We start from the raw sequence: 22,668 nt of genomic DNA on the forward strand, positions 1-22,668 counted from the left end.
GACGCGAGTTAAGCTTGAATCCTTTTTACTTCAACCTTCTCTCCCCGATGCTCTTGTTATATCTGTGTTAAGCTGAAGCCCGTCCACTTAAAGAAGCCCCTTTTGGAATTGAATGTAACAAGTGCTTTGGATATCACAGCCACTTTTTGTGTTTGACATTGCTTTCTAGAAGATGGCTTAAGCTGGAGTGGAGTCCTAGTGAATTCAGTACATTTCTGTTATTGTTCATAGTTGTATAGTAACAGTTGCCACATGGAGATCTGAGCCTTATTGCACCAGAAGGTGCGTCATCTGTGGAGAGACTCAATATTCAGGAGTAGATGGGAGAGAGTCCTTGCTCCCTGACACTCGCAAACAGTAATCTCCTCAATCTGATCTTGCTAACATGAATTTAAAGGCTGTCTTGAGGCGGTATTTTTTGTGATGTATCATACTTTCTGGCTGAAAGCACTAGGAAGGAATTGACTTTTGATATGTTTCACTGAAGAAGTCCAACAGGAAAATTTCTGACTCAGGATATTTTTTTTCAGTGAAAAAAAGATATTTGTGACAGTTAATGTGGAATGGCTACTTCCCTCATAAATGTTTGCTTTTCATACAAATTACATACGTGGTGCTGCTTCTATCTCTGGTTGCATTTGCAAAAATAGCCTTTAAAAAACCAGTGAGTATTGAGCCAAAAGTCAGGTCTAGAAGCATGCCCAGGAATACAGTTCACAGATTTCTTTTTTTTTTCCTGCCGCCCCTCATGGCTGTCACAAAGAGAGTTGGGGCAGCAGTTTCCCAGCCTTGCTAATTTATTTCTGTCTCTCAGGGCTCTAGCAGATAAGCTCTGGTAAGTCATACTGCAGCAATGTGAAATGTCACCTTTCCCTTGCTGTTCATCGTGCTGTCAGCTTGCTGGATTTCATGGTCATGTAACAGTATTGGCAGATAGGTGTATGTGTCTTTGTGTCTTGGCTACTCCAGCTTCGTATACGAGTCTGGCTTATTAATTTACATTTCTAATGAAAATGGGCCTGCACTGCTTTGCTGGGCTGGGAGCTGGTGTCCCAACCAGGCAGATGCACCAGTCTAAGCTGGTATAAAGTTGGTGGAATTACAGTAAAAACAGAACAGGCCAACTCTGTTGCTCCTGACTTGGGCTTGGTGGCCTTGAGCAGGCTGAAGGTGGAAACTCTGTCAGGTGCCAGGCAGAGTTGGCTTGAATCTTTGTCTGTGCATTTTCATGTCAAAGGGGAAAAATTTCTGCTCAAGTGTTTGTGTTCCAAAACCTTCACTTTTAATCTAAATAGGGGGTAGAGATTTAAAAAAGAATCTTGGAAAATATTAACAAGAAAATGAAAAAAAATTACTTTAAAAAAACCCAAAAAGTCCTATGGACTATACTTGCTATTTATTAAGCTTTCATGCTGTAGTCAGTGTCACTCATGCATTTTGCTGGGGCTGTTATAAAGCAGAAGACAGTTTGAAAAATGGTGTCTTTAACTTGTATCATTGTCCATGTATCCCAGTTCTCCACAATACTTAAACTAGTATTGCTTAAGACTAAACTTAGTTCCCTCTGTACTGGTCCCCAGGTCCAAATTCCTTCTGACTTCGGGGGAACCAAGCTTTGATTTGTTACTTATACAGCAGTATTAAAGTACCCAGTCCTTCCCCACCAAAAAAGGTAAGTCTTTTTTTTATGAGAACATTGTAATTTCCTAGTCTTCAGTCATGTTCATACTTCTCTTGAAATCAGAGGAGCATCCCTGGTGATTGAGGCCCAGAGCTTTCAAAGTTGTTTCTGGGATCTCTGTTCTATAACCACATCTCTGGAAGCTCATACATGCTAAGATATCCTTAAGTATATGCCTAACTTTTGCACAGCCTCAAAAAAGATAGGGAGCTGGAGAACAGTGTGCTGAAGCAGGTTTGTTCTGGGAGTCCTGAGGTCCTGACTACTGCTTTTTGTAGTCTCGACTCACATAAACCTGAAGCTACCATGAACCACTGAGTGATTTTGGCAAGCATGAAGGGGAGCAAACATATTTAAATTTACAATTGGCTAGTTGTATCCTCAGCCCTAGGTTTGTTTTTCACCAAGTCAAATGTGAAGAACAGAACAAAGGGCTATTGATAGGCCATGCTCTGCTGGTTTCTCATGGTGCTGCTTTTTTTTTTTCTTCTATTTTTTTCTTTTCTTTTTTTCCCCATTAACAACTGTAGAAGGGATCCTTGCAGCTTCTCTGGCCAACTCAGAATGGTTTCCTTAGAGATGTTTCATTAATGAAATGACTGCCGTTTGCATCCGGAGAATGTTTTATTGGTTTTAATATTTAATATTTATTTTAATATTTTAAATATTTTACTGATTTTGTCTGTTCTTTCTTCCCTCTGTAGGATATCTCAAAGAAAGTAGCAAGCATAGTACTTATTTGGTGAAACTGAATCCAATGTCTGCTTCAGGGATGTGCTCACCTGCTCAGTCTTGCTTCTGGCGCCACTGAGGTAGATGGGTTCACATTTCATGTAGCTGACACACCATGACTGCCCTTCCAGTAACCCTGCCCAACCATCCTTTCCTCTGGGTATTGTGTATAGGCATGTAGTTTCATTAATAAATAACATTGGTACAGGACATGGGCTGCTGCAGGGTTCACTGCTTTAATACAGACAAACCAATTTACCTCTGGCTGAAGTCTGAGACCAGGGCTGCCCAACATCAGGGGTGACCAGCTTTTAGCCATACTCTTTAGAGGGCTGAGTTTACCTTTGGCTCACACCTACTTTGGCAGCGTGGGTGTCCGTGTCCTTCCCAGCTTGCCGAGGGCCATGCTACCTTGCAGGGAGTTATGTTACCTAATGTCACCTTGCTTTTTAGGACAAGTGTTCCTGCAGCACAGAAGGATCTCTGCCTGTTGCTTAGAGGAGAGGTGCAACAGGCCTGTCCCCATCTTTTAGAGGCAAGGGGGAAGGCACATTGTACAGGGGTACATTGGCCGCTGGAGACAAACAGGACATCGAGGCTGAATCCAGCTACAGGGTGGTTTGGAGAGCATGAGGGGAGCTAAGTGCCCCTTCCTGCCCTGTGCTTTGAGCAGTGCTGGTGAGAAGGCTTGAGCTCCCACTGTATTTCTTCCTCCTCCTCCTTCCTCCTGGTTTATCTGTTCTCTAACACCACACTGCCTCGCACAGGAAAGCTGGACTGACCTGTGAAGCACAGGGACTCTGGTGAAGGGCTGAGCAGTGAAGACTAAGAAAGGAGCTCAGGGTTTGGCTGTAAGATTTGTTTATATGTTTGCTCTTGCCGTGGGCAAAGCACAGTGTGGGAAGAGATGGATCTAAAAATAAGAAAGATGGGAGCTTATATGAAATAGGAATAACTAAAAAGAGGGTGACAGGGAAAGCAGCAGAAATAAATGGGACGGCAGCACCAGCTTGAAACAGAAGGTGTGGTAGGAAAACTAAGGTGAAAGCAATCACTGAAGTCCCCTCTTCCTACATCATCTTACACGTAGTTCTACACAAGGCTCACCTTGTGTTCACACAAAACACAGCCTGTTTCCTGTGGGGTTTTGTGTAGGTGTGGAGATCCATCCTCAGAGCTGCTTGCCACTTAGCTAGCTCGGCTTGAGGAAAGGGACAGTTGCCAGGAGAGAACTAGGGACAGATGAAAAACTAATACTAGGATGTAGCCATACTTGCAGCATCTCAGCACCAGCAGAGGACAAGCTCAGCTCCTGTAAGAGAAAATGAGATCACCTCTCAGGAGATTGAAGAGATATGCTGGTCTCCAGTATAAGCCAGAGATTTGGCAAAGGGAAAGTACCAAGTCAGCACTGTGACCTGGTGCTATTTTTTTGATCTCATTAAAAGCTCTAAACCCCATTTTAATAGTGGAAAAATATCTGCATTTTTTAATAGGCTTTTATCATCATAAGATTATAAAAGCTTTCAATGAACATCCTCTGCATCTGGGAAGGTTGGAGGGACTAACCTTCAGATTTCAGAGCCTGGGATGAGGAATCTGCTGACAGGGCTTTAAAATAAGTCACAGAAGAACAGACTGTCTTGTGAACTTGAAATAGACTGTCAAGGGAAAATACCCTTGCCTACTCACTGGAAAAGCTCAGGATAAAAAGCCTGATAATCACTGTGCAGCTGAGCAGCCCATTCAACTCCTTTGTGGAAAGTGAAGCTGGAATGTCAGAAACGTGGGGGTCTTGGCTAGCCAAATCTGTATTTAATGATAGACCTATTGTATAGGTATATACTGTGAGCTGATTTACAGTTACCAGGAGGCTCCTGTTCCCCTTTCTGGCAGTGCACAGTGGTAAGAATCTTACCCTGTATATATGAATGCATGTAAAATGTATCTGTAGCTATTTATATAAAATGAGGAGGAGGTTGAAACAGTGCTGGTTATTTCTGAAAACTCTTCTGAAATACATCATCTATGCTTCTGTCTAGATAGTGTGTATCTTTCTGTCTAATACACAATTTATTTCAATTTTTTTTTCAGAAATAGCTGTCATTCTAAAAACACTGCCCTCACGGAGGATGGAGCTGATGTCTTTTTTTGGAGCCACCATTTATCAGTGCTTTTAATTACAATTTGGTTATGTCATCTGAGACAAAATGTTCAGTTTCTGAAAGTACATATATAAGGACAGAGAAGGAGAGGTACTTCAGTGGTGTAAGGAATTTTGTTATATACTTGGCAATATTTGTTTGAGTTTTCTACATCAACAACATAGTAGGACTTGCTGTAACACTTTACAGCTTCTGAAAGCTTCCTTTAAGTCATGGATTTCCGTTAGGCTTGCCACCTTAGAAACAAAAATAAAAGAAAAAGTGGTTAGCCACCCTGGCTGGAGGTGATCTGCATGTTTAGTGAGTGCAACATTGACTTAATGAAAAAAGACAATTTATCACATTTTTGTTACTTTTTTCCTTCTGAATTTTGAAGCTGAAAAAAAAAATCATTGACATACAGGGTTAAAAACCATTAGTGAACAGCTTTGAAAAAACTTCCCTTGCTTAAAGTGGTGGTGTCCTCCCCCAAGTCAGTTCTAGTTCAAATTGAGTGTTAGACACCACTGAATCAGGACAGTTCTATGGCTGATTTACATGGGATCCCAATTCTACTTAGAGCATTCACTCTCTTTTCAGGAGTATAACGAACCAAAGCACAGAACAATGGAGAATCAGCTCCATTGTCAGTCTCATACAGTCAAACTAACTTTCTGCTTTCTTCCTAATGTTACACATATATTTGTTCATCATCTGTTTTTTTTTCAATTTAGAAAATATTTCTGTCCTCTGATGTGGGTGTACATACAAAATTGTATGAAAAATACACCTTGCTCCTTGGGACTCCTTGCTGTAGCATGTCCCACTGAGCTCCTAGTGCTGTGTGGTCTCCTGTTAAAGTCTTGGGGCAGTCTGAGCTTGAAGGAGTCTTGTGGAATCCTGTTGGAGTCCTTGTGGAGTCTCTTGAGAGCCTGTTTGGCCAGTAGGAGGGAACTGGGCAATGAATCAAGAAAAGCTCTTTGGAACTGTGACTTTTCTGTATTGAATTTTTATCTTAGGGGATCACAGTTTTCTTTGTTGGGAAAGATGTGTCAAGCTGTAATTACCGTTTTGGAATAATGCACCTTCAAGTCAGCGTGCTGATCTCTGTTAGACTGACTTCAAGACAGCTCTACCAGCGTTCCCCAGCTCAGCAGCAGGCCCTTAGCATTTATCTCTCCATCCTGAATTGTTGAAGAATGTTGCTAGAGAACAGTTTCACGCAGCTACTGAATTTCAGTACTCATTAATTCTTTGTGCATTTGTGTGGAAGAAGTAAGCCACTGCATTTACTTCATAAGCATTTGTAAGGCTTCATTTGCTTGGAGATGCTTTGGGTGAAAGATACTGTAGGTGTAAAATAACAATAATAGAGGTCTATTGTACCAGAACTCATAGCAAAGGAATAGTGTTATAACAAAATTCTTTGATTTATTGTACTCTGCTAAACAATGGGTAACATAAGGATATGAAGAAAAACACTGACTGACTTGAATTGCAAATGAGAGAATAACAAGCTCATCTTAGCATTGATTACATAAATAAACGTGGAGAAGAGGCTTATCTGCCTCTGGCAAATAGCTGAAATGAATATTTCAAAATAAAACCTCTCTTTCTGCTCAGCAGAAAGCATCCTATTTATGTTGTTAGCTTGACCTCTCCCTGATGCTCATCGTCTGGTTTAGAAGGGAGAGAGCATTATATTTCCAGTCACCTGAGCTTAGCTGGGAAAGTGCATGACACTCACAAAACAAGCACAGATTGAATTTCCAGCCTTGCATATACCATCCCACCTTCTCAGCTGTAAAAGGGATAAGGGTATGAAGATTGCTATAGAAACACTATTGGCATCTTTACTGTTACAGCCCTTGGCTGCTTTTCCTGTTAGTCACAAGCTGGTGACCACAGAGACTATCCCCCTTGTGAAAAGTGATTTGGTTTTATAACTGGATATGGTGGTATTGAGATGATCTAGAGTGAGAGGCCTAAAGCCTGATGTCCTCTCTTCACAGAGTGGTTCCAGCCTGAACACCTTCAAAACTAGCCTTCCTTCTCAGGATTTACAGCAGTGTTTAACGGGTACCAGCAGAGGAAGCAAGAAGGGAGATTAATCTATACAATCTAGATCCGCGCTACCCGAAGTGTGGGCTATGAAAGTGCCCAGAGGGGTTTATGAAGCATAGAAAAAGCTGAGCAATCAGCATCTCAGTTTGTCCAGAGAGTGATTGTGTAAAGAGGTCAGTTCTGGGCCTTGAGTAAGGTCTAGGCCTTCCAGTGAGGTCCAAAAGTATTGGCATGGATAGCTGTCCATCAGCTGGCCAAAAGCAGTTCCTTCATGGTGAACAGCCTGCCAGGTGTTTTCACAGCTCCCTGTTGCTACTCATCTACAAAAGGTATGGTTATACCACTGATATGGGAGTAGTACAGTCTTTTTAGCCTATTAGCAGTCCCTCGGCCATCAAATCCTATGTATCATGGCTTGCTAAACAGAATTCTTCATGATTTCAGATGTAGATTGTATAGTTTCAATTGTTAGGAAGGATTCTTTCTTATCACTAGCAGCAGTCCAAGATGTCTTAAAGTCTAAATCATTCATTATTAGCATGCAACACACTCAGATATATGCTGTGTTTTCCTCATCACATTGCATATGGGATCTACTGTTGTTTCAGTGGAAAACTCCCCTGCTGAATAGTTAACAAAAAGCAAAAAACCTGCTTTTGATGACACAAGGACCATTTGTGATTGTGTAAGTAAGGAGAATTTTGCTTACACTCAGCTAAGCAAATAAAGTTAGCAGAGAATTGTCTCTGGCATAATAATGGCTTTGTAGAGAGCCTGATGAAAGGACTGTGCGACCCTGCATCCCAGAGGAAGCACAGGAGATCTTGATAGTTACTGTGCCTCCCAAATGCACACCCCTTCTTTCCCTAGCAAGGCTGAGCTTCACTAGCTATTTCAAGTGATGGAGTATGCCTGCAGGCATCTATTTGGGTGCTTGGACTTTCTTCTTGAAATCTGTTAACTTAAGATCTGTTCAACAAGTGTTTTCAGAATTAAGAACAGAAAGAGATTAAGCAGTTAAGGTTGTAATATGTGAGTTTAAACTGCAGGAATATATCTGTCAGCTAAGTTGAAAGTTAATAGGGCATCCGTTTTACACCAAAGAATCTGGCCTATGGTGAGGAGAGACGTTCCTTTGCATGTCTGGAATGAGTTTATAACTGTGTTACAGTTAGCTCTGTAATTCTAGCTGATTTGATCTGAGGCCAAGAAAGAGAGATGGAGCAGCTCACATAAAAATGCAGTCTCATGCAGTATTATTTCATTCTTGGCAGTTCTTTTGCCTTCTTGTCTTACCTAGCTGTATGCGGAGGATCACTGACTCCTCTCTGACTGTACCAGCTTGCATTTGGAGACTTGGAAGGATGGCTCTGGCTGAAGGACATATGAATCTTGTGCGATTGTGGTTGCCCATACCACCCAGAAGCAGAAGCAGAAAGGCAGTCATTCACACAGTGCTGAATAAATCCACGACAGAACTTGGCAGAGAAAAGGAGCTAAAGGTTAGTTGATCTGAACAATCTCAAACTAACACAGAGCACACCACACCTCCCCCATCAGATCTGAATCAGCTCTTCTAAGTGTGGAAGTGTTTTCAAGTTACCCACTTGAGCAACAGTGAAAAGAATTCCCATGGGAATAATCAGCTAAAGCAACCATCATTTTGGCCAGTTAAAACTACTAGGCCAAATTCTGCAGCTCCTTCATCTGTATTCTGCTAAATTCCTGCTGGCATCAAAGGGAATAATTTTGCTTGAGTGAAAGGATGATGATTGTATGGTGCTGCTGGACTCAGTGAGTATTTCTGGATCTGTTTACCACTTGACTGCAAGAGCACCAGCAACACTTGTCTGCCACAGGAATGAGCAAGAAGCCATGACTAGTGTTTGCCAAGTAAAAAATCACACCAAGTGAATAGGCAGAAGGACTTTTTTGTGCCCCAGAATCACAGCTGAACTGACAGATGAGAATTAGAGAAATAAGTAGGACTGCAGGATTTGTCCATAAGGTCTACAGCTTAAAAAGAGCGTCTGGCAGCACTTTTAAGAATGTTAGGAGACTTGGAAGATGCGTGGTTTTGCTCGTGTTCACTGTACTCTAGAAAGCTTCCTCCAGGCTCCCTCCTCCTTCAGTGCTGCCTGTGAGGCCTGCTCTGTTGATAGCAAGAGCAAGCCCCAGATAATAGTGGATTGGTGGGTATAGCCAGACAGAAAGGGAGGCTTCAGGAAGCCCTTAGAACTAGCCTTGCTTGCTCCAGCTGAAGTACAGGATAGGGCTTTTTTTGTTTATCATGAAACAGTGAGGGTAGATAGGGACTACGTCCATGGGAAATTTAATCTGAAATAATAGAAGGGGAAAGGGGAAAAACTCACTACAGCGTAAGGCTGCACAAACTGTGGTAATGCTCTGCTCCAAGTGTCTTTATCTGGTGGTGGGCTTAGGCTACAGTAGAACAGACTTTCCCTCCCTCCTTTGACACTGTTTTGTATATGAAAGGAGTTCATGTTCCCTGGCGGATCTTAGTTCATTTAGCACCTTCTTCAAAGTTGTAAGGAAAAAATTGTAGGTTAGTTGATTTGTTAAATATATTCTTTTAGTTGACTCCTAGAATTGCAAGATTCCTAGGTTTAAGGGTATCCTTTCTTCTTTGTTTATTGAGTTCTCTAAGGGATGAGCTAATTATATTACAGCAAGTTCAAAGCAGCTGTGTGTATGCCCTGGGCAGCTCTTAAACGTTTGCTGAAAGGTATAACAGGTGGCTAGGTGGTAGCTGGTCATAAGTAATCCTTTACTGTATTAAGTTAGGATTCACACATGCAGCTAAGTTGTGTCCTCTGTCTCCTCTCCCTGCTCTTGTATGAAGATGGTGTCTGTGTTTCTTATTGAAGGCAGTGCCTGGCAGGGATCAGGACACTGCACTGAACACTGAAGCAAGCAAGATAATTTCCACAGTTGTTATCTGAGTAAAAATGAGGTTTTGTTGGATCTTCCCCCAACCACCCTCATGCAACAATTGCTTTGTTCATTGTGGCTTCCCTATTTGATGTATTTTCCCCTCCATTTAGCCCCCTTTCGCCAGCCTACCACTTTGTCATATGTGTAAATGTCAAGTGGCTTTAAAAATGAATCAGAGCATTATTTCTGTCACCCTCAGATATCTGATCACCTCCACCTCTGTACTTGCCCTCTGAAATAAATGCTCTCTGTAATTGCCCAGTATGGGCTAAGTTGGACTAATTTAGTAACAGATAAGCGTAAAGTGAATTACTGGAACTTATTCAGTTCCTCAGCCAGATTTCAGACTTCTCACATCTCTTTCCTTAGTTGTAACAACTAATATGTTTAGTACCTCATCCCACACCATATTAACGTCAATGCCAGGATTTGGGAGGGTTTGCAAGAGTAGTCATTCCTCATTTGGTCTCAAATTAGGCCAAAATGCAAACTTTATAAAAACAAACTCAATTCATTTTCCAGGAAATTAATCTTTGTGATTTATTTCATTTTCAAGCTTTTAAAGATATTTTAAAATTAAACATTGTATTATATTAAAAATATATTATATTAAATGATTAAAATAGAATTTAAAAAATTTAAATGTAAGTATAATTTTAAAATCTAAATTGAAATATGAAATACAAATATAGACAGTTGAAACAGTTAAACCTTTCAGGATTTTTGTGGGATTTACTATTTGTATTCTCAACCCAATAGTTTGCCAAAGTGAACATGAATTTGCAAAATGTTTTCGTCTACCTGAGACTTCTTTTTTTAATCTCAGCAAAGTCTCATCCACCAAATGTCATCTTCAGCTGCATGAGCAGGATTCTTTACTGGAGTGGAATAATATAATGCTGTGGCTTCAAGGAGCTGTTTTGGCTTATTCAGTGAGCATGGATTTACTCGAAGGGCTCTGGAGGCTCAGAGAACTCAAACCCCATCTTTCCATCTAACTAGCAATGGCCAGCATGATATATACATTCCCCTATCACATGATGTAGTTACAGCTGGATGGCCATTAACCTCATACAGTAGTTAATTCCCAGAAAATACAAGCAGAGATATAGGGTTGAATGGAGCTTATGTTTGTTCAGAGACTTACTTTCTGCCTAGTGAGTAGCAGTTTCAAGTAGTTCAAGGTGCAGGTGTTGAGTTTGCTGTTTCTTGCTATATTTGGTGCCATGTTTAGTCCTGCTGTAGGTTTGCACTGTCACTTATGAGTGGATTTAAGAGCGACTGTGGCTCTGAGAGTGTGTTTGGGAGAGACTATGTGGTTAGGTGTGGATATAACTTTAGGAATGGTCTTAGAAATGGGTGGGAGTTGGTTAGGGAGAGATGATGGCCCTGAGGATACATTTAGGGAAGCATCTGAGGCTGGGGGAGAGAGTGGGCTTGGGGGTGAATGGAGCTTTATGAATGCATTTGGAAGATGATGTGGTCTTGGGAGGAGTATCAGGAGTGGGCACAATCTTTGGAAAAAATGCAGTCCTTGGTGTGCTCTTGGAGGTAGTCTTTGGACTGACTTTGCCTGAAGGTTTGGGAACTTGTCTTGCCTTTTGTGTGTGTTAGGACTGGTGCTTATGGCTCTGCTGGAAGGTCTTTTTTTACCTGTCTTTCATCTGATATTTCCATGGCATCTTGCACCCACTGGAGGTCAGTCCTCACATAGATCTTGTGGTGTGCTGTAGTAAGGAACCTGCAGAAGAGAAGCAAAGCTAGGCAGCCATTACACTTCTGGTTTCTGACCCAAGAGTCACTGTAAATGTTACAATGATGAGACCTTTTAAATTCATTTGTCATCACATATTCCATGCAAAACCAGAGAGCAATACTAACTTCATACATTGGACATGAGTATAATTATGTATAGTATGAGTCTATATAATTATACTCATGCGCAATGTATGAACAGTAGGTGTTGCTGCCTGCAACCATGAACCACTCTGGGAAGTCTCATATACAGCAAATAGCTGGTGAACGGCTGATGAAAGAGTTACTAAGCTAAAGGATAGAAGTACCTGGCAAAAAGCATCATCTATGCTTAGAAAATAGGTATGTTTGTGGAGCAGCACTTAAGTACCACTAGTGGGAACATCTCAAAATGTTCTCCAAGGATAGATCAATGGTTACATAGGATGAAAACTGTGCTTCCTTTTTCTCCAGGTTGTGGTGATGGTTATGTTCTGCAGGTGAGAGCGTGTCTTCTGTGCTTTCCCTCAGCCAACCCAAGCACTTTGTGGTATCAGCCTGGGCTCCCTGGAGGTCAGGAGAAAGTATTAAACTTTTGACAAGTTCCACCCCACAGAAGGGGTGGAAAAAACCCCCACCCAGCTATAGTTCTACTAAAATGTTTAGCTGTAACCACAAAGCTTCTTCCAAGATTTTCTCTGAGTGATAGCTGTTTATTATAGTTGTAGTTTTAAAGACTGAATTTAGACATTCTTGGAACTTTCATTCACTACAAGTAGTCAACCAGTTTGAGTTTAAAAAGTGAAGTTTACCCCAGCTATTTTTCTCCCATTGGATGATTTTTCATTTAAAAAGTTAAATCTGAGCCCATAAAACCTATGCCTTAGAGTAAGTTTTTTATAATCATATTACTAATTTTATCTGGTAGGTAATTACCACTTCACTTTTTTCTAGCATAATAAAAATCTAGAAATGGAGATCTGCAGTATTTTGCTGATTTAGTTGCTTAACTCGATTGGTATCATTACAGCAGGTCCTTCTGAGCAGACAAGGTCTCCCTCATGAGAGATGCTCATGCTAGGAGGCCTTAATAAATCAAACCTGTACCGGCCAGCGCCTCATGAAAAGCACCCCAAGGATAGTACCAGGTGAATTGGCAACTCATAGCATGGCAATTCCTGTTCAGGGTTTGTTTATAGGCAGGGTTAGGATGACTCTGGAGGTAGGTTGGAGCCCTAACAAACAGAGCCATTTTCTTCTCACACTGCACAGAGAGGCACTAGGCAATTATCGCTTGAGGCTTTTTGTGAGTCAATGTTGTCCCACTGGGGAATACCAGGGTAACTCTCTAATGGTGTCCGAGCAGCGGCCACGTTGGAGCTGGCACCCCGGTGGACATTAGGCAGCAGATGGTAGGAAACAAGCAGGTATTTTCCCCACTGAGAAGCCCACAAAGCCTCATCTTGCACATATATTCACATGCATGCACAAACACATGGCTGCACACAGATCCATGCACCCTTACTGTCACTCTCTCCAACGCCAATCTTTCAGGGAGACTCCAAGTCCTAGTGCTTACTCTTACAACAAACACTTCTTCACCTAATAGTTCTTGAGGAAACTAACCTCAGTGTGGAACTAAAAGGCTCAGAAACCCAGAGAGAACTCAAAAGTTATCAAATTTGTTTCAGCTGTTACGATTTCTAAATAGCTTTTGAGGTATTTTTTTCCTTCAGTTTTTAAGGGATTAATGCAAGAAATATTCAATATGACACATAATAATCAGCCTAAATCAAGTGACAGCCACTGCACAAAAAATAACAAGTCATTAGTAGAGCAGGACATGAGTTTGTATTTTTGTAGCCCTTTTCTTGTGTCTTGTGACAGGACCAGCCTCTTTCTTTGCATAACAAACATGTAATAATTTGGTCTACACTCTTTTATTCTAAGCCACAGCCAGACAGGAATGAGAAACAAAACTTCTCCAGGAAAGGGCCTGCTGTGCAACCCCATTTTCTGTGGTCTCTTTACAGGAACAGAGTAGGGGCAATAAGCAGGCCTTGAACCAGCACGTGCTCTGGAAATGTCTCAAATGAGCCTCACAAAGTTAGAAGGTTCATTTAAATTGCAATCCCATACTTGGTTTTGGGATAGTTATTTACTGTTTTATACAACAGGCTTCTCAAACTCCCTGGAGATCACGTGGTGGAAAGTGTGTCCATAGTTTGCTCCGGTCTTTTATGGGCTGATGTATCCTATTTCTAATGATGGTGGAATTATTAGCAGAAGAGGTGTTTTTGCAGTACTTCCTTTCCTGTTGGGAATGTAGAAACACACAGGCAGATTGTACAAATATGGAAACACTAGTTTTTGTCAGTCTGAACCTGCTGGTTTGGTTGTTTTAATGTTTTCTAGGCTAGAGGGTGAGAAGGATGAGGTGGAATAGGTTTTCTTCTCTGCTTTGGCATTAGCTCTTTGTTGCACAATTTCCCCTCTCTCTGCTACCTTTAACTGCCAGGTGAAATGGGGGGAAGATAAACCATGACTTGACAGCAGAATATTTTTAAAATCTTCTGGGCAGCCTCTGTAGGAGTTGTCCTGGCAGGTCTGTTCCCTTCTTCTCAGATCTCCTAACCAAAATACAAGTTGTGGGTGGATAGCATGGGGTGGGAAATGGCAGACAGAAATAGTTCTCAGTGTTCGTAAGTGCACAGGCATCGTGGTAGGCAGTAAGGGGAGTCAGAAGGGTGCCCTCAGAACAGGTCAGGTATTGCTGCAGGAAGGTCCTTAGACATACCTAGAGAGTGGATGGGCTCACTGGGGTGTGCAGCAGTGTTGGTGCTGATCATAGAGCACGCTATATACAGTTTTGTCATGCTGTCCAAATCAAATGCCCAGCTAAAATTCATATTCTGAATTACACTGACAACCACTTGCAGTGTAGTAATTTCAGCTGTTTTCAATTTTGTGATTCCTAAAAATTAGCTAGTGGAAGAGTATAGCTTGGGGTTCCAGGTTTATGGCACATCTTTTAAGCTTCTGTTTCCCCAAGGTGATGAGAAACTTACCCTAGTGTGCATGCCACAGAGCCAAGATGACAACTCAAGGGAGCAAGTGAGCTGCTAAAAGACTGTGACTTATTAAGGACTTAATGGCAGCTACCTCATACCACTTTCTCCTGAAACAACTCCCTGTCACTCCTTTCCTATTTGTTACCCCTCTACCTTTCCCCTCACCTTCTCCTGTACTGGATTGCCATAAAATTTGAGTTAGCATCTTCTGTAGCAAACCCCAATAATTTGGGTTAAGTAATCAATTAATTTTAAATTTAAAATATAAGGTTTAGCTTTCCAAAATCCATGCGGTGCATTGTTCCACAGGGATGAGAGAAGAAAATGTTTGTATTTGCTGAATTAACATGCCTTATTTGTCATGTATATTTGGCAAAATAGCATCACCGATGCATTAATATTTGTACACAGTACCCAGTCCTCCTCCCTTTTCTTCTTCCCATGTAGGGTCTTGAGCAATCTGTTAAAATATGTGATCAGCTGATGAAAACCTCCAGTGTAAAGCAAAGCACAAATGATAGTCAGAAGGCATGTAAAAAACCAATCAAGGAATATCCTAGCTCATCACTGGGGATTAGGGATTGAATGTTGTAGTAACAGTTTCCGGGACAGCTGATTGTCATTGTAACCCTTAACTTTTTAGTTCCTTAATTATAAATAAGCAGTGAAAAGAATACAGATGCAGCTACGTAAAGTCATTGCCCAGGAAGGATACTTTTTTTATGCAAAAAGCCAGCATGCCCAAAGGGGTGGGTAGTTGTCCTGTCTGCCTCTGCTGAAGTTAGTGAAGCTGTGAATACTTACACAGGTTGAGGGTTTGTCCATTGTGCTCTCTGCTGTCTTTCCCCTGTGCTAAAGATCTGAACACAATGCGTCTCTTCAGTCCCTTTGGAAACTGTGAGTGGTGTGCGACAGAAGAGAAATGGTTGACTTGTTTCAAATATTGCTGCTCCCCGGTCTGCCATGTGTATTTGGAGGGTCCTTTCTGGCAAAGCGGTGCACAGATCTTACAAAAGGAGTCAAACAAAATCAATGTTTGTATTACAGGCTGCAGTCTAGCAGAGGATCAGTGGGAAGGGAAGCAGTCACTGTGAGCCCCCTGCTCCCTGCCTCACTTGGAGAAGAAATGGTGGGCAGCCAGGTGCAGGGAGGACATCAGTGCAACCACAGCCCCAGATCTTCAAACGTACCTTGGAGCCTAACTTCCTGTTTTTCTAAGCGAGATGTTTCCTAGGGATGTTTATTGGAGAGACCAAGACTATGGTTCTTACTTGCCTCCAACACAACAGCAGCACTCTAGTTCTTCATTTTGCACTTTCCTTTTGTGTGTGTGTGTGTGAAAAGGAGGTTTAATCATATTTTCCATTCTTTCTAAAGCATTTTGAGAGCCTCAGGGAAAAGTGCTAGGCAGGAGCAGTGCCATTACAGATAAGCTTCCAGATTATACACAGCTAGAGATGACAAAAATAGCACACAACTGGGACGACAGCAAGGACTGGGGTGAGGAATGGTCAGGGAAAGACAAGGAAGTCCCTGGGGTTTAATGGCTGAGTTGGAAGAGATGTTGAGAGCACTGATCACCCATAGTAATTAACTCCCAAGAAGTGCACAAGGATCATTACAGATCTTGCAAGATATAACAAAAAAGATGTAATTATTAAGTAGGATGATTCACTCTTAAAAATGATTATTAATCATGCTATGAACTGTGATGAGGATGAGCAGGTATAAAGTATTAATTGCTATGTGATGGTTAATTAATATATCCTCAGGTTGTGATAGTCCTAATTAAAAAAAATTATATTCACTTCAGCAAGATTAATTCCAGGATAAGATACTACTGAGTGTGAGCAAAGGCATTAAAATTCTGCCTGCCAAAAGCATGTGAGTTAGTTCTGGTCCTGGATGAATTTGATCAGTGGAAGCTGATGGTATTCATCTGAGAGAGCTTACCATAAAAATGCTTTTATAGGTGACCTGGTTTTGTAGCCTGCTGATAGTCTGATGATGTTGAAGGGAACAGAATTGTTTCTGTTGTCTATAATATGAAGGACTGGCAGCTTGAGATGGGTGATTCAAAATGCATGAACACCAGTTTATATATTGCCGTACTCCAGAAACATCTTATCTCAACATTTCTTTCTACCTGTAAAGCTCTTCTTACAAAGTTTGTAGCAACAACTATTTTTTTCTAGTGTAGTTGATATCAAGAACTTCAGTAAGGAAGCATCACTCTGTGTAATGGAGGCTCAGTAGCCTGCCTTGGCTCTGTTCTGTAGTGTGACGTATACAGTCATCCTTCTCTTCCCAGCCTGAGCAGTAGCACTGCTTTAAAACCTGTCCTGGATAGTGAAAACTAAATGCATTTCCCTACACAGGACTGAGCTAGGACAAAACGTGAACCACGGGAGACAAATTCTGTCTGCGGACTTGACCAGAGCAGGGAACTGTAAAGACTGGCTTTGAGAGTAACGTAATCTTATTTCTATAGTGTAGTTTGGAAGTGCTGTAGTTTCATGTGTATCACTAAGAGGTTATTTGTGATGAAAAGCCCGTAGTTTAGCAGCAGTGCAGGCTACATACATGTAGTAGTATGAGAGGAAGTTTATTCCTGGAGCCCCTCTGCCCATACCTCTCCTCCACCCCTCAAGCTCCTCAGATGCCATTTTTTTCTCTCTCTGCCCAGAGCTCTTCTGTGTCTGCTTCTGATAATGTGGGGATCATCCTAGCGTTGTATGAAGTCTGACTTTTAAGTACCCAAACTTTTGAAGAGGTACTGTCTGAAATACGGGCTTTACAGATGAAATGTGGTGTGGAAAGCTCAGAATCAGATTGCTTTTGAACAGTCTGAGTCATGAGTTGGCAGTAGTGTCAGCTCTAGCTGGTTTGCCCAAAAGTTCTCAGATTTGTGCTGTCATCTTGGTACCCGTTTCAACAGTCTCCATCTGCATTACATACAAGCAGACAAACATACCATTTAATTCCAGGTTTATAGTAACTTTATTAAAATTCAAAACCTTCTGTTAGTAGAACTTATCAATTTTTAAAATATAAGACATTTACATATACATAGTTCTCTAGGGCAGGGAGTTCCTATGAGTTTGTGAAATACAGATTCCAGACATGGTTTGTTCTTGCTTATTCAGAGAAAAGCAAAGGAAAAAGTAAAACAATTGTTTCAGGTTTGTCTCACATGAGGGTGAAACTGAAGTAACTTCACAGAAGTCAGTGGGTAGGATAAGTCTTCCCCAGTACAAGGCTGAATAGAGTTACACTGAATTACTCCAGGTCATCCCTTGGTGAGAATATCCATACATCATCATGGACTGAGCTAATAGTACAATACTGTGTATACAAATAGAAGGCCCAAGGATCTTCTTCTGAATATTGCACTGATCAGGTGATAGCCTGAAGCATGAGATTAGTTTACTTATAGATTATATAGGTATGAGTAACCATTAAATTATATAGCACCTTCTCAAACCCAGCACTCAATGCAGAACATTCTGACCTCCATCAGAATGGAGGTCTACACTCATCCAGCTCTGTGGGAGGTCATCTTCTTCCCTACAGTATGTGAAACTATCTGCCATTCATCCTTAAATGCCATACTGGTCAGGACAGCAAGGATGAGAAGATATCTACATTTAGTTGTAAATAAATACTAGCAAGCATTTCAGAAAATAAACAGTGTAACAGAGTCCAGCTATAAAACGAAGAAGTCAGCAGACGTTCAACCAGTGATGAACAGATTCTGGTGAGTTTGTGTTTGTTCAGGTATTTTATTGCCAATTAATAAATAGGAATTAAAAGCAGATACTAAGGCTTTCTTTCCTGTTATGTGCAGCACTGATGATGATTCCATTTAGTTGGCCTTAGATGCTTGCCTAGGACAGGATTATTTGCCTTTGGTGGTACGTTTTTGGTCTATTTTCTTTATAGCAGCCTGCACCCATTTCTGATCGGAACTTACGCAGATCTTTATACCTTTTGTGGTGATAAACCTATAGGAAGAAAGAAACAAACCAGGCAGCCATTAAATTCCAGTCTCGAAACCCAGGTTTACTGTTCTTGGTTTTTATGCAGAACATGAGCAACAATGTGGTAAAACCATATCACATGCCGGAGTTTGTAGTTGTTAGTTGCAATAACAGCAGTTAGCAACATTAGTTCCCTATTTATGGCATAGGTATGTATGCAACATACATGGTCATGTGCATATATGCTGACATTTAAAAAAAGGAGCGTACCTGGTATTGTGAGATTTTGTATGAAATCATGATGCACATTTACCTCCCAGAAGCAGATCCCAGATTTGATAAATATGCATGATCATGAGATCAAAAGACCAAACACAGCTCCTAGGAGGAGTCAGAGTTACCCCAAACTCTTCCACATGATCTTTCCCCTTGGCTCAATTCAGTGCTTCTGACAGTGCTTGGCTTCTGACTGCTCCACCCTGCCCCCTCACTGAGATTTTTCCCCACTTTCTGGGCACAAAAGATCTGGCGAGTCTGAAGGTGACCTGTGCACTGGATACTTACATGATGGCGTTTACTGGAACCTGTTGCTTTTCATAGCTGACAAGATTTCGGATGTTCAGTTTCTGTGTAGACAGGCTTACACAACTGAATTTGCGCATGGGCTGACTTCCAATGCTCCCTAGAAGGGGAAAAACAGATAAATGACAAAGGCAGTCAATACTATGTTCATATTTAGTCATAATTACTTAATTATGAATTCCAGCAGGTTTCCAATTGTGGTTAGATCATGAGTGTCTCATGATGTACAGCCACAATACCAGTTATGCAAGAGAGCTTAAGGTATTTTTTCTGATGCATCCTACCATCTCTAAAGTGTTATTGCTATTTCAGTTAAGATACTAATCTTCACCCATTCTGAACAATTGTATAATGACTCTGCCCCTAGGGAGTCACGGCTTCCATAGCAGAAAAGGTGTTTGGCATCATTCATAATTAGGTCTGTATCATCTGCAAATAAGTGTCCATATGGAGTAGCGCTTAGAACCGGCACCTTTACTGGGTAGATTTCCAAATGCAATCTGAATGTGGATCAGTAATTCCTCCTACTTTCCAAGTGAAGGAAAGGAAAGCAAGGCTACTTGTCTCTCATTGGACATCCAAAACTAGCATTAAAAAAAATTGTTGAAAGAAAGGGAGATATATCTGCCAGAAGACTAAGTACTTGCATACTCTTGCTATAAGTCTGGTTTCATAGGCAATGGAGTGCTACTTAATCCTCTCTTTTGTCCAACATTTTCATACATTTCAGGGAAGTGCACCGGTGATTAATAGAGGATTGCGATATCAGTGTAAAATTCTCTGGGCAGTTGTTACCTTACATGATGATAACTAAAAATGGGAGCTCATTTAAGTGAGATGGAGTATATGTATACATTACTGGAAGCCTCCACTTGCTAGTTTCTGGTTTTCTCCAACCCATCAAAGATAGATTTGGGAAGGCAAGAGGGGGACAAACAGAACACTGCTGTATTCTGAGGTTTCTTTTTAAAGAATTTATAGAGAAACTGGCTTGAGAAAAGTCCAACAGCTGTTCAGGTACAACTTGCTAAATATAAAACCTGCTTCACATAATGTCATTATCTCTGAGCTTTTCTTTGTTTGAAATAATTGGAATAGCTGAGGCAAAGACACGTCAGCCTTTGGAGAAGCTGTAGCATAGCCAGTGCACAGGTACTGGCAGAGTTGCTAATTCTTGAGGTTTTGTTTGCCTGAAGGAATATCTCTTCTGATCTTGCTTTAGTCATGAGTAATGCGATGTATTTTTTGATGATTCATTACAAATATGTATCTTACTGCCTCACTCAGACTGGTTTTCAAAATGTGGCATTAAAGAGCTCAAAGATAGTCAAGCAATCCTTACTAGTCCTGGAAATATTCTCTCTACTACTAACCTGTCTCCAGGGAATGCATGCAGGGAATACCAGCAGAGCTTCTCTAAGCCTAGGAACAAAACCAAACTGCTATGCACCTATAACTCCCCCTTTTTCTGGTGTGGGTTTTTTTTTTCTTTATCATTCTTCTTTCTAATCCTTTTTCTATCCCTTGCACACCACCTCAGTGTGCTTTTTCAGACTTGATGATATTTATGGCAAATTATACAACCTGGAGAATGACATTACGAACTGGCAGTCTGTGATACGAAGCCACATGTTGCCGAGATGAACAGCAGTAACGTTAATCAACGCATGAGAATGTAGTATGATCTAGCTGTAGAGGCACTAGGTCAACATACTCATTGTGTAGCTACATAATCTTGTGAATGCTTAGCAGGTCTCAGTTTGGTTTTGGTGTGGTTTTGTGAAGATGCCTTTTCTGTGTTTCTCTTTGCATATTTTTGTGGGTTTGCATATGGTTTGCATATGAGTGTTTTCTGTGATTTTTATGTGCTTGTTTGCGTGAATCTGATTGTGTATAAGAAGACATGTGCTTATGTGTGTATGTTCATGTTTTTGCATGATACACGTAGCCTAATCCAAAAGTCACAGACCTAAACATCACTGTAGGCAAACTTATTTAAAGCATGGCTGACAAACATGGCGCATCTTAGTGCTCATAAATGGTCTCAAACAAGATGTTAAATTGTATGAAATCAGGAAGAGAGAGAAGACATTGTATAAATCCATTGCTCTCCTTTGCAGTTTTTGTTCATAGTTTGCTTGCCTGTACCAAAATATTTGGCTAGAAACAAGCAAATAGGCAATGTGTGATACAGAACTGGAAGAACTTTTTAAAATAGGGACATTAGAGGGATTAAGGCTATATAGTTAAAGACAAATAAGAAATAATATAATAAAAATACATATAAAAGTAGTATACCTGGAAAAAGAAAAAAAGTACATCTTACTGAAGAAATATTATTCATAAAACGTTATTAACCTATAGAATTCATTGCTATATGGCATTAGTGAGATTAAAAGACATTGTGTCTTCAAGATTTCATGATTTTAAGAGCGAGAATAATGCACAGAAACCCTTTAAGTGTTCTAAGGCACAGAAACTCTCCTTGCATTAAGGCAGAAGCCAACCACTAATTGACAGGACAGCAGATGAAATCTCCCATAAAGCTGCCTTTCTTGCAGTTCTGATCTGGATTTCTTGCAAGTTTTATCTTATGAATCAGCTCTAGCTGAGAATGAATCCCGCTCATCAGACCACTGGTGCAATGTGGAGCAATTCCTGTCTTCCTCTTGGGCTGTAAACTTACCTTTCACTGTGCGCACAGTGAAGACGCCAAGCCAGAAGATGACGAGGATAGCTGCAGTGTGGAGTTTCATTGCTGGTGGCTTCTTTGTCGCCAAGGCAGAGAAGAAAGTGGCTGTTGTCAGCCCTCTTTCACAGAGTTTATATATTGTCATTCAGTGGTCAGTTCTTGTGTTCACTTTTCGGGCGTCATGGGGGGGCTGACTATGAGTGGAAAAAATTGAGTGGCAGTACTTTTTCTGGTGACAGAGAACCACCTCCTTTCCCCCGCCCGTCCTTCACTAGCCCCCCTGTGAAGGCTTTTCCTGCTCAAGCCCTGCTGTGGTTGCACTTGCTTCTGTGTTGTGAGTAGGGTTTATTTCAAGCTGCAAAAAGTGAGAGCTCTTGTTCTGTAGTGGAAACCTTTAATAAATGTTCCTGTCCTTTCACACCTCCATTTAGAGAGATGTAGCTAAGCCACACCGCAGAGACACAGAGTAACATTCAGAGTTACCTCTTTGACCAATGGGCCACTTAAAAGGGGAACTGTGAGCTAAAGGATGATGGAAACGGGAACGCCTTGGCTTTTTCCATAGTGGCTGTAGATACTTGGTCACTTTAATACGTAGCTTTGGAGGGGTATCATCACTCCTATTTCCTGTGTGTGGTGGAGCTTGTCAAAACTCTTCTGTTTTCTCTGTGATTTGATATGGCCAAAGTTGATATCACGATGTGGTGGGAGAAGGAAGAGTGAACACACTTTTACATACAGAGCCAGATCCACTAGCCCTCCTGCCAGTCAGGCATAACTAAAATGCAATGGTTTCAAAGAAGAATAAGAGTTTATAAAGTTTTTTGGTTTTGTTTTGGGTTGGGCTTCTTTTTGTGGTGTGGTCTTTCTAGTATAAAGAATGGAGCCCAAGAAAGTAACCAGGCAATCAGAGAGGCACAATTTATAGGAAAGAAGAAAAAAGTTCATTGCACTTCCATGTAAACATGGTGTTGATAACAGGTCTGTCAACTTGTTCCAATTGTACCTCTATCAAAAGTGTCCTTTTTTGCAG

At 41.1% G+C, this 22,668-nt stretch overlaps 1 protein-coding gene across 1 annotated transcript; it reads right to left on the reverse strand.

The window, feature by feature from the left end:
- Positions 1–18,279: 18,279 nt before the first annotated feature.
- On the reverse strand, positions 18,280–21,780 carry LOC127029614 (lymphotactin-like). The gene is made up of 3 exons (XM_050915328.1): positions 21,630–21,780; positions 18,926–19,043; positions 18,280–18,385 (listed from the first exon to the last, which is right to left on the reverse strand). The coding sequence occupies exons 1-3, from the start codon at positions 21,778–21,780 to the stop codon at positions 18,280–18,282; spliced, it is 375 nt and encodes a 124-aa protein (XP_050771285.1).
- Positions 21,781–22,668: the final 888 nt, after the last annotated feature.

This window comes from Gymnogyps californianus, chromosome 1 (assembly GCF_018139145.2).
Source record: "Gymnogyps californianus isolate 813 chromosome 1, ASM1813914v2, whole genome shotgun sequence".
NCBI classification, from domain to species: domain Eukaryota; kingdom Metazoa; phylum Chordata; class Aves; order Accipitriformes; family Cathartidae; genus Gymnogyps; species Gymnogyps californianus.

What these genes read in the sequence shown, in the direction of transcription:
- LOC127029614 (XM_050915328.1), bottom strand. Translation starts at nt 21,780, where the DNA reads ATGACAATATATAAACTCTGTGAAAGAGGGCTGACAACAGCCACTTTC. An exon ending in CACTGTGCGCACAGTGAAAG is followed by an intron (nt 19,044 to 21,629) that starts GTAAGTTTACAG and finishes TTCCCCTTCTAG; the next exon opens with GGAGCATTGGAAGTCAGCCC. An exon ending in GTTCCAGTAAACGCCATCAT is followed by an intron (nt 18,386 to 18,925) that starts GTAAGTATCCAG and finishes TTCTTCCTATAG; the next exon opens with GTTTATCACCACAAAAGGTA.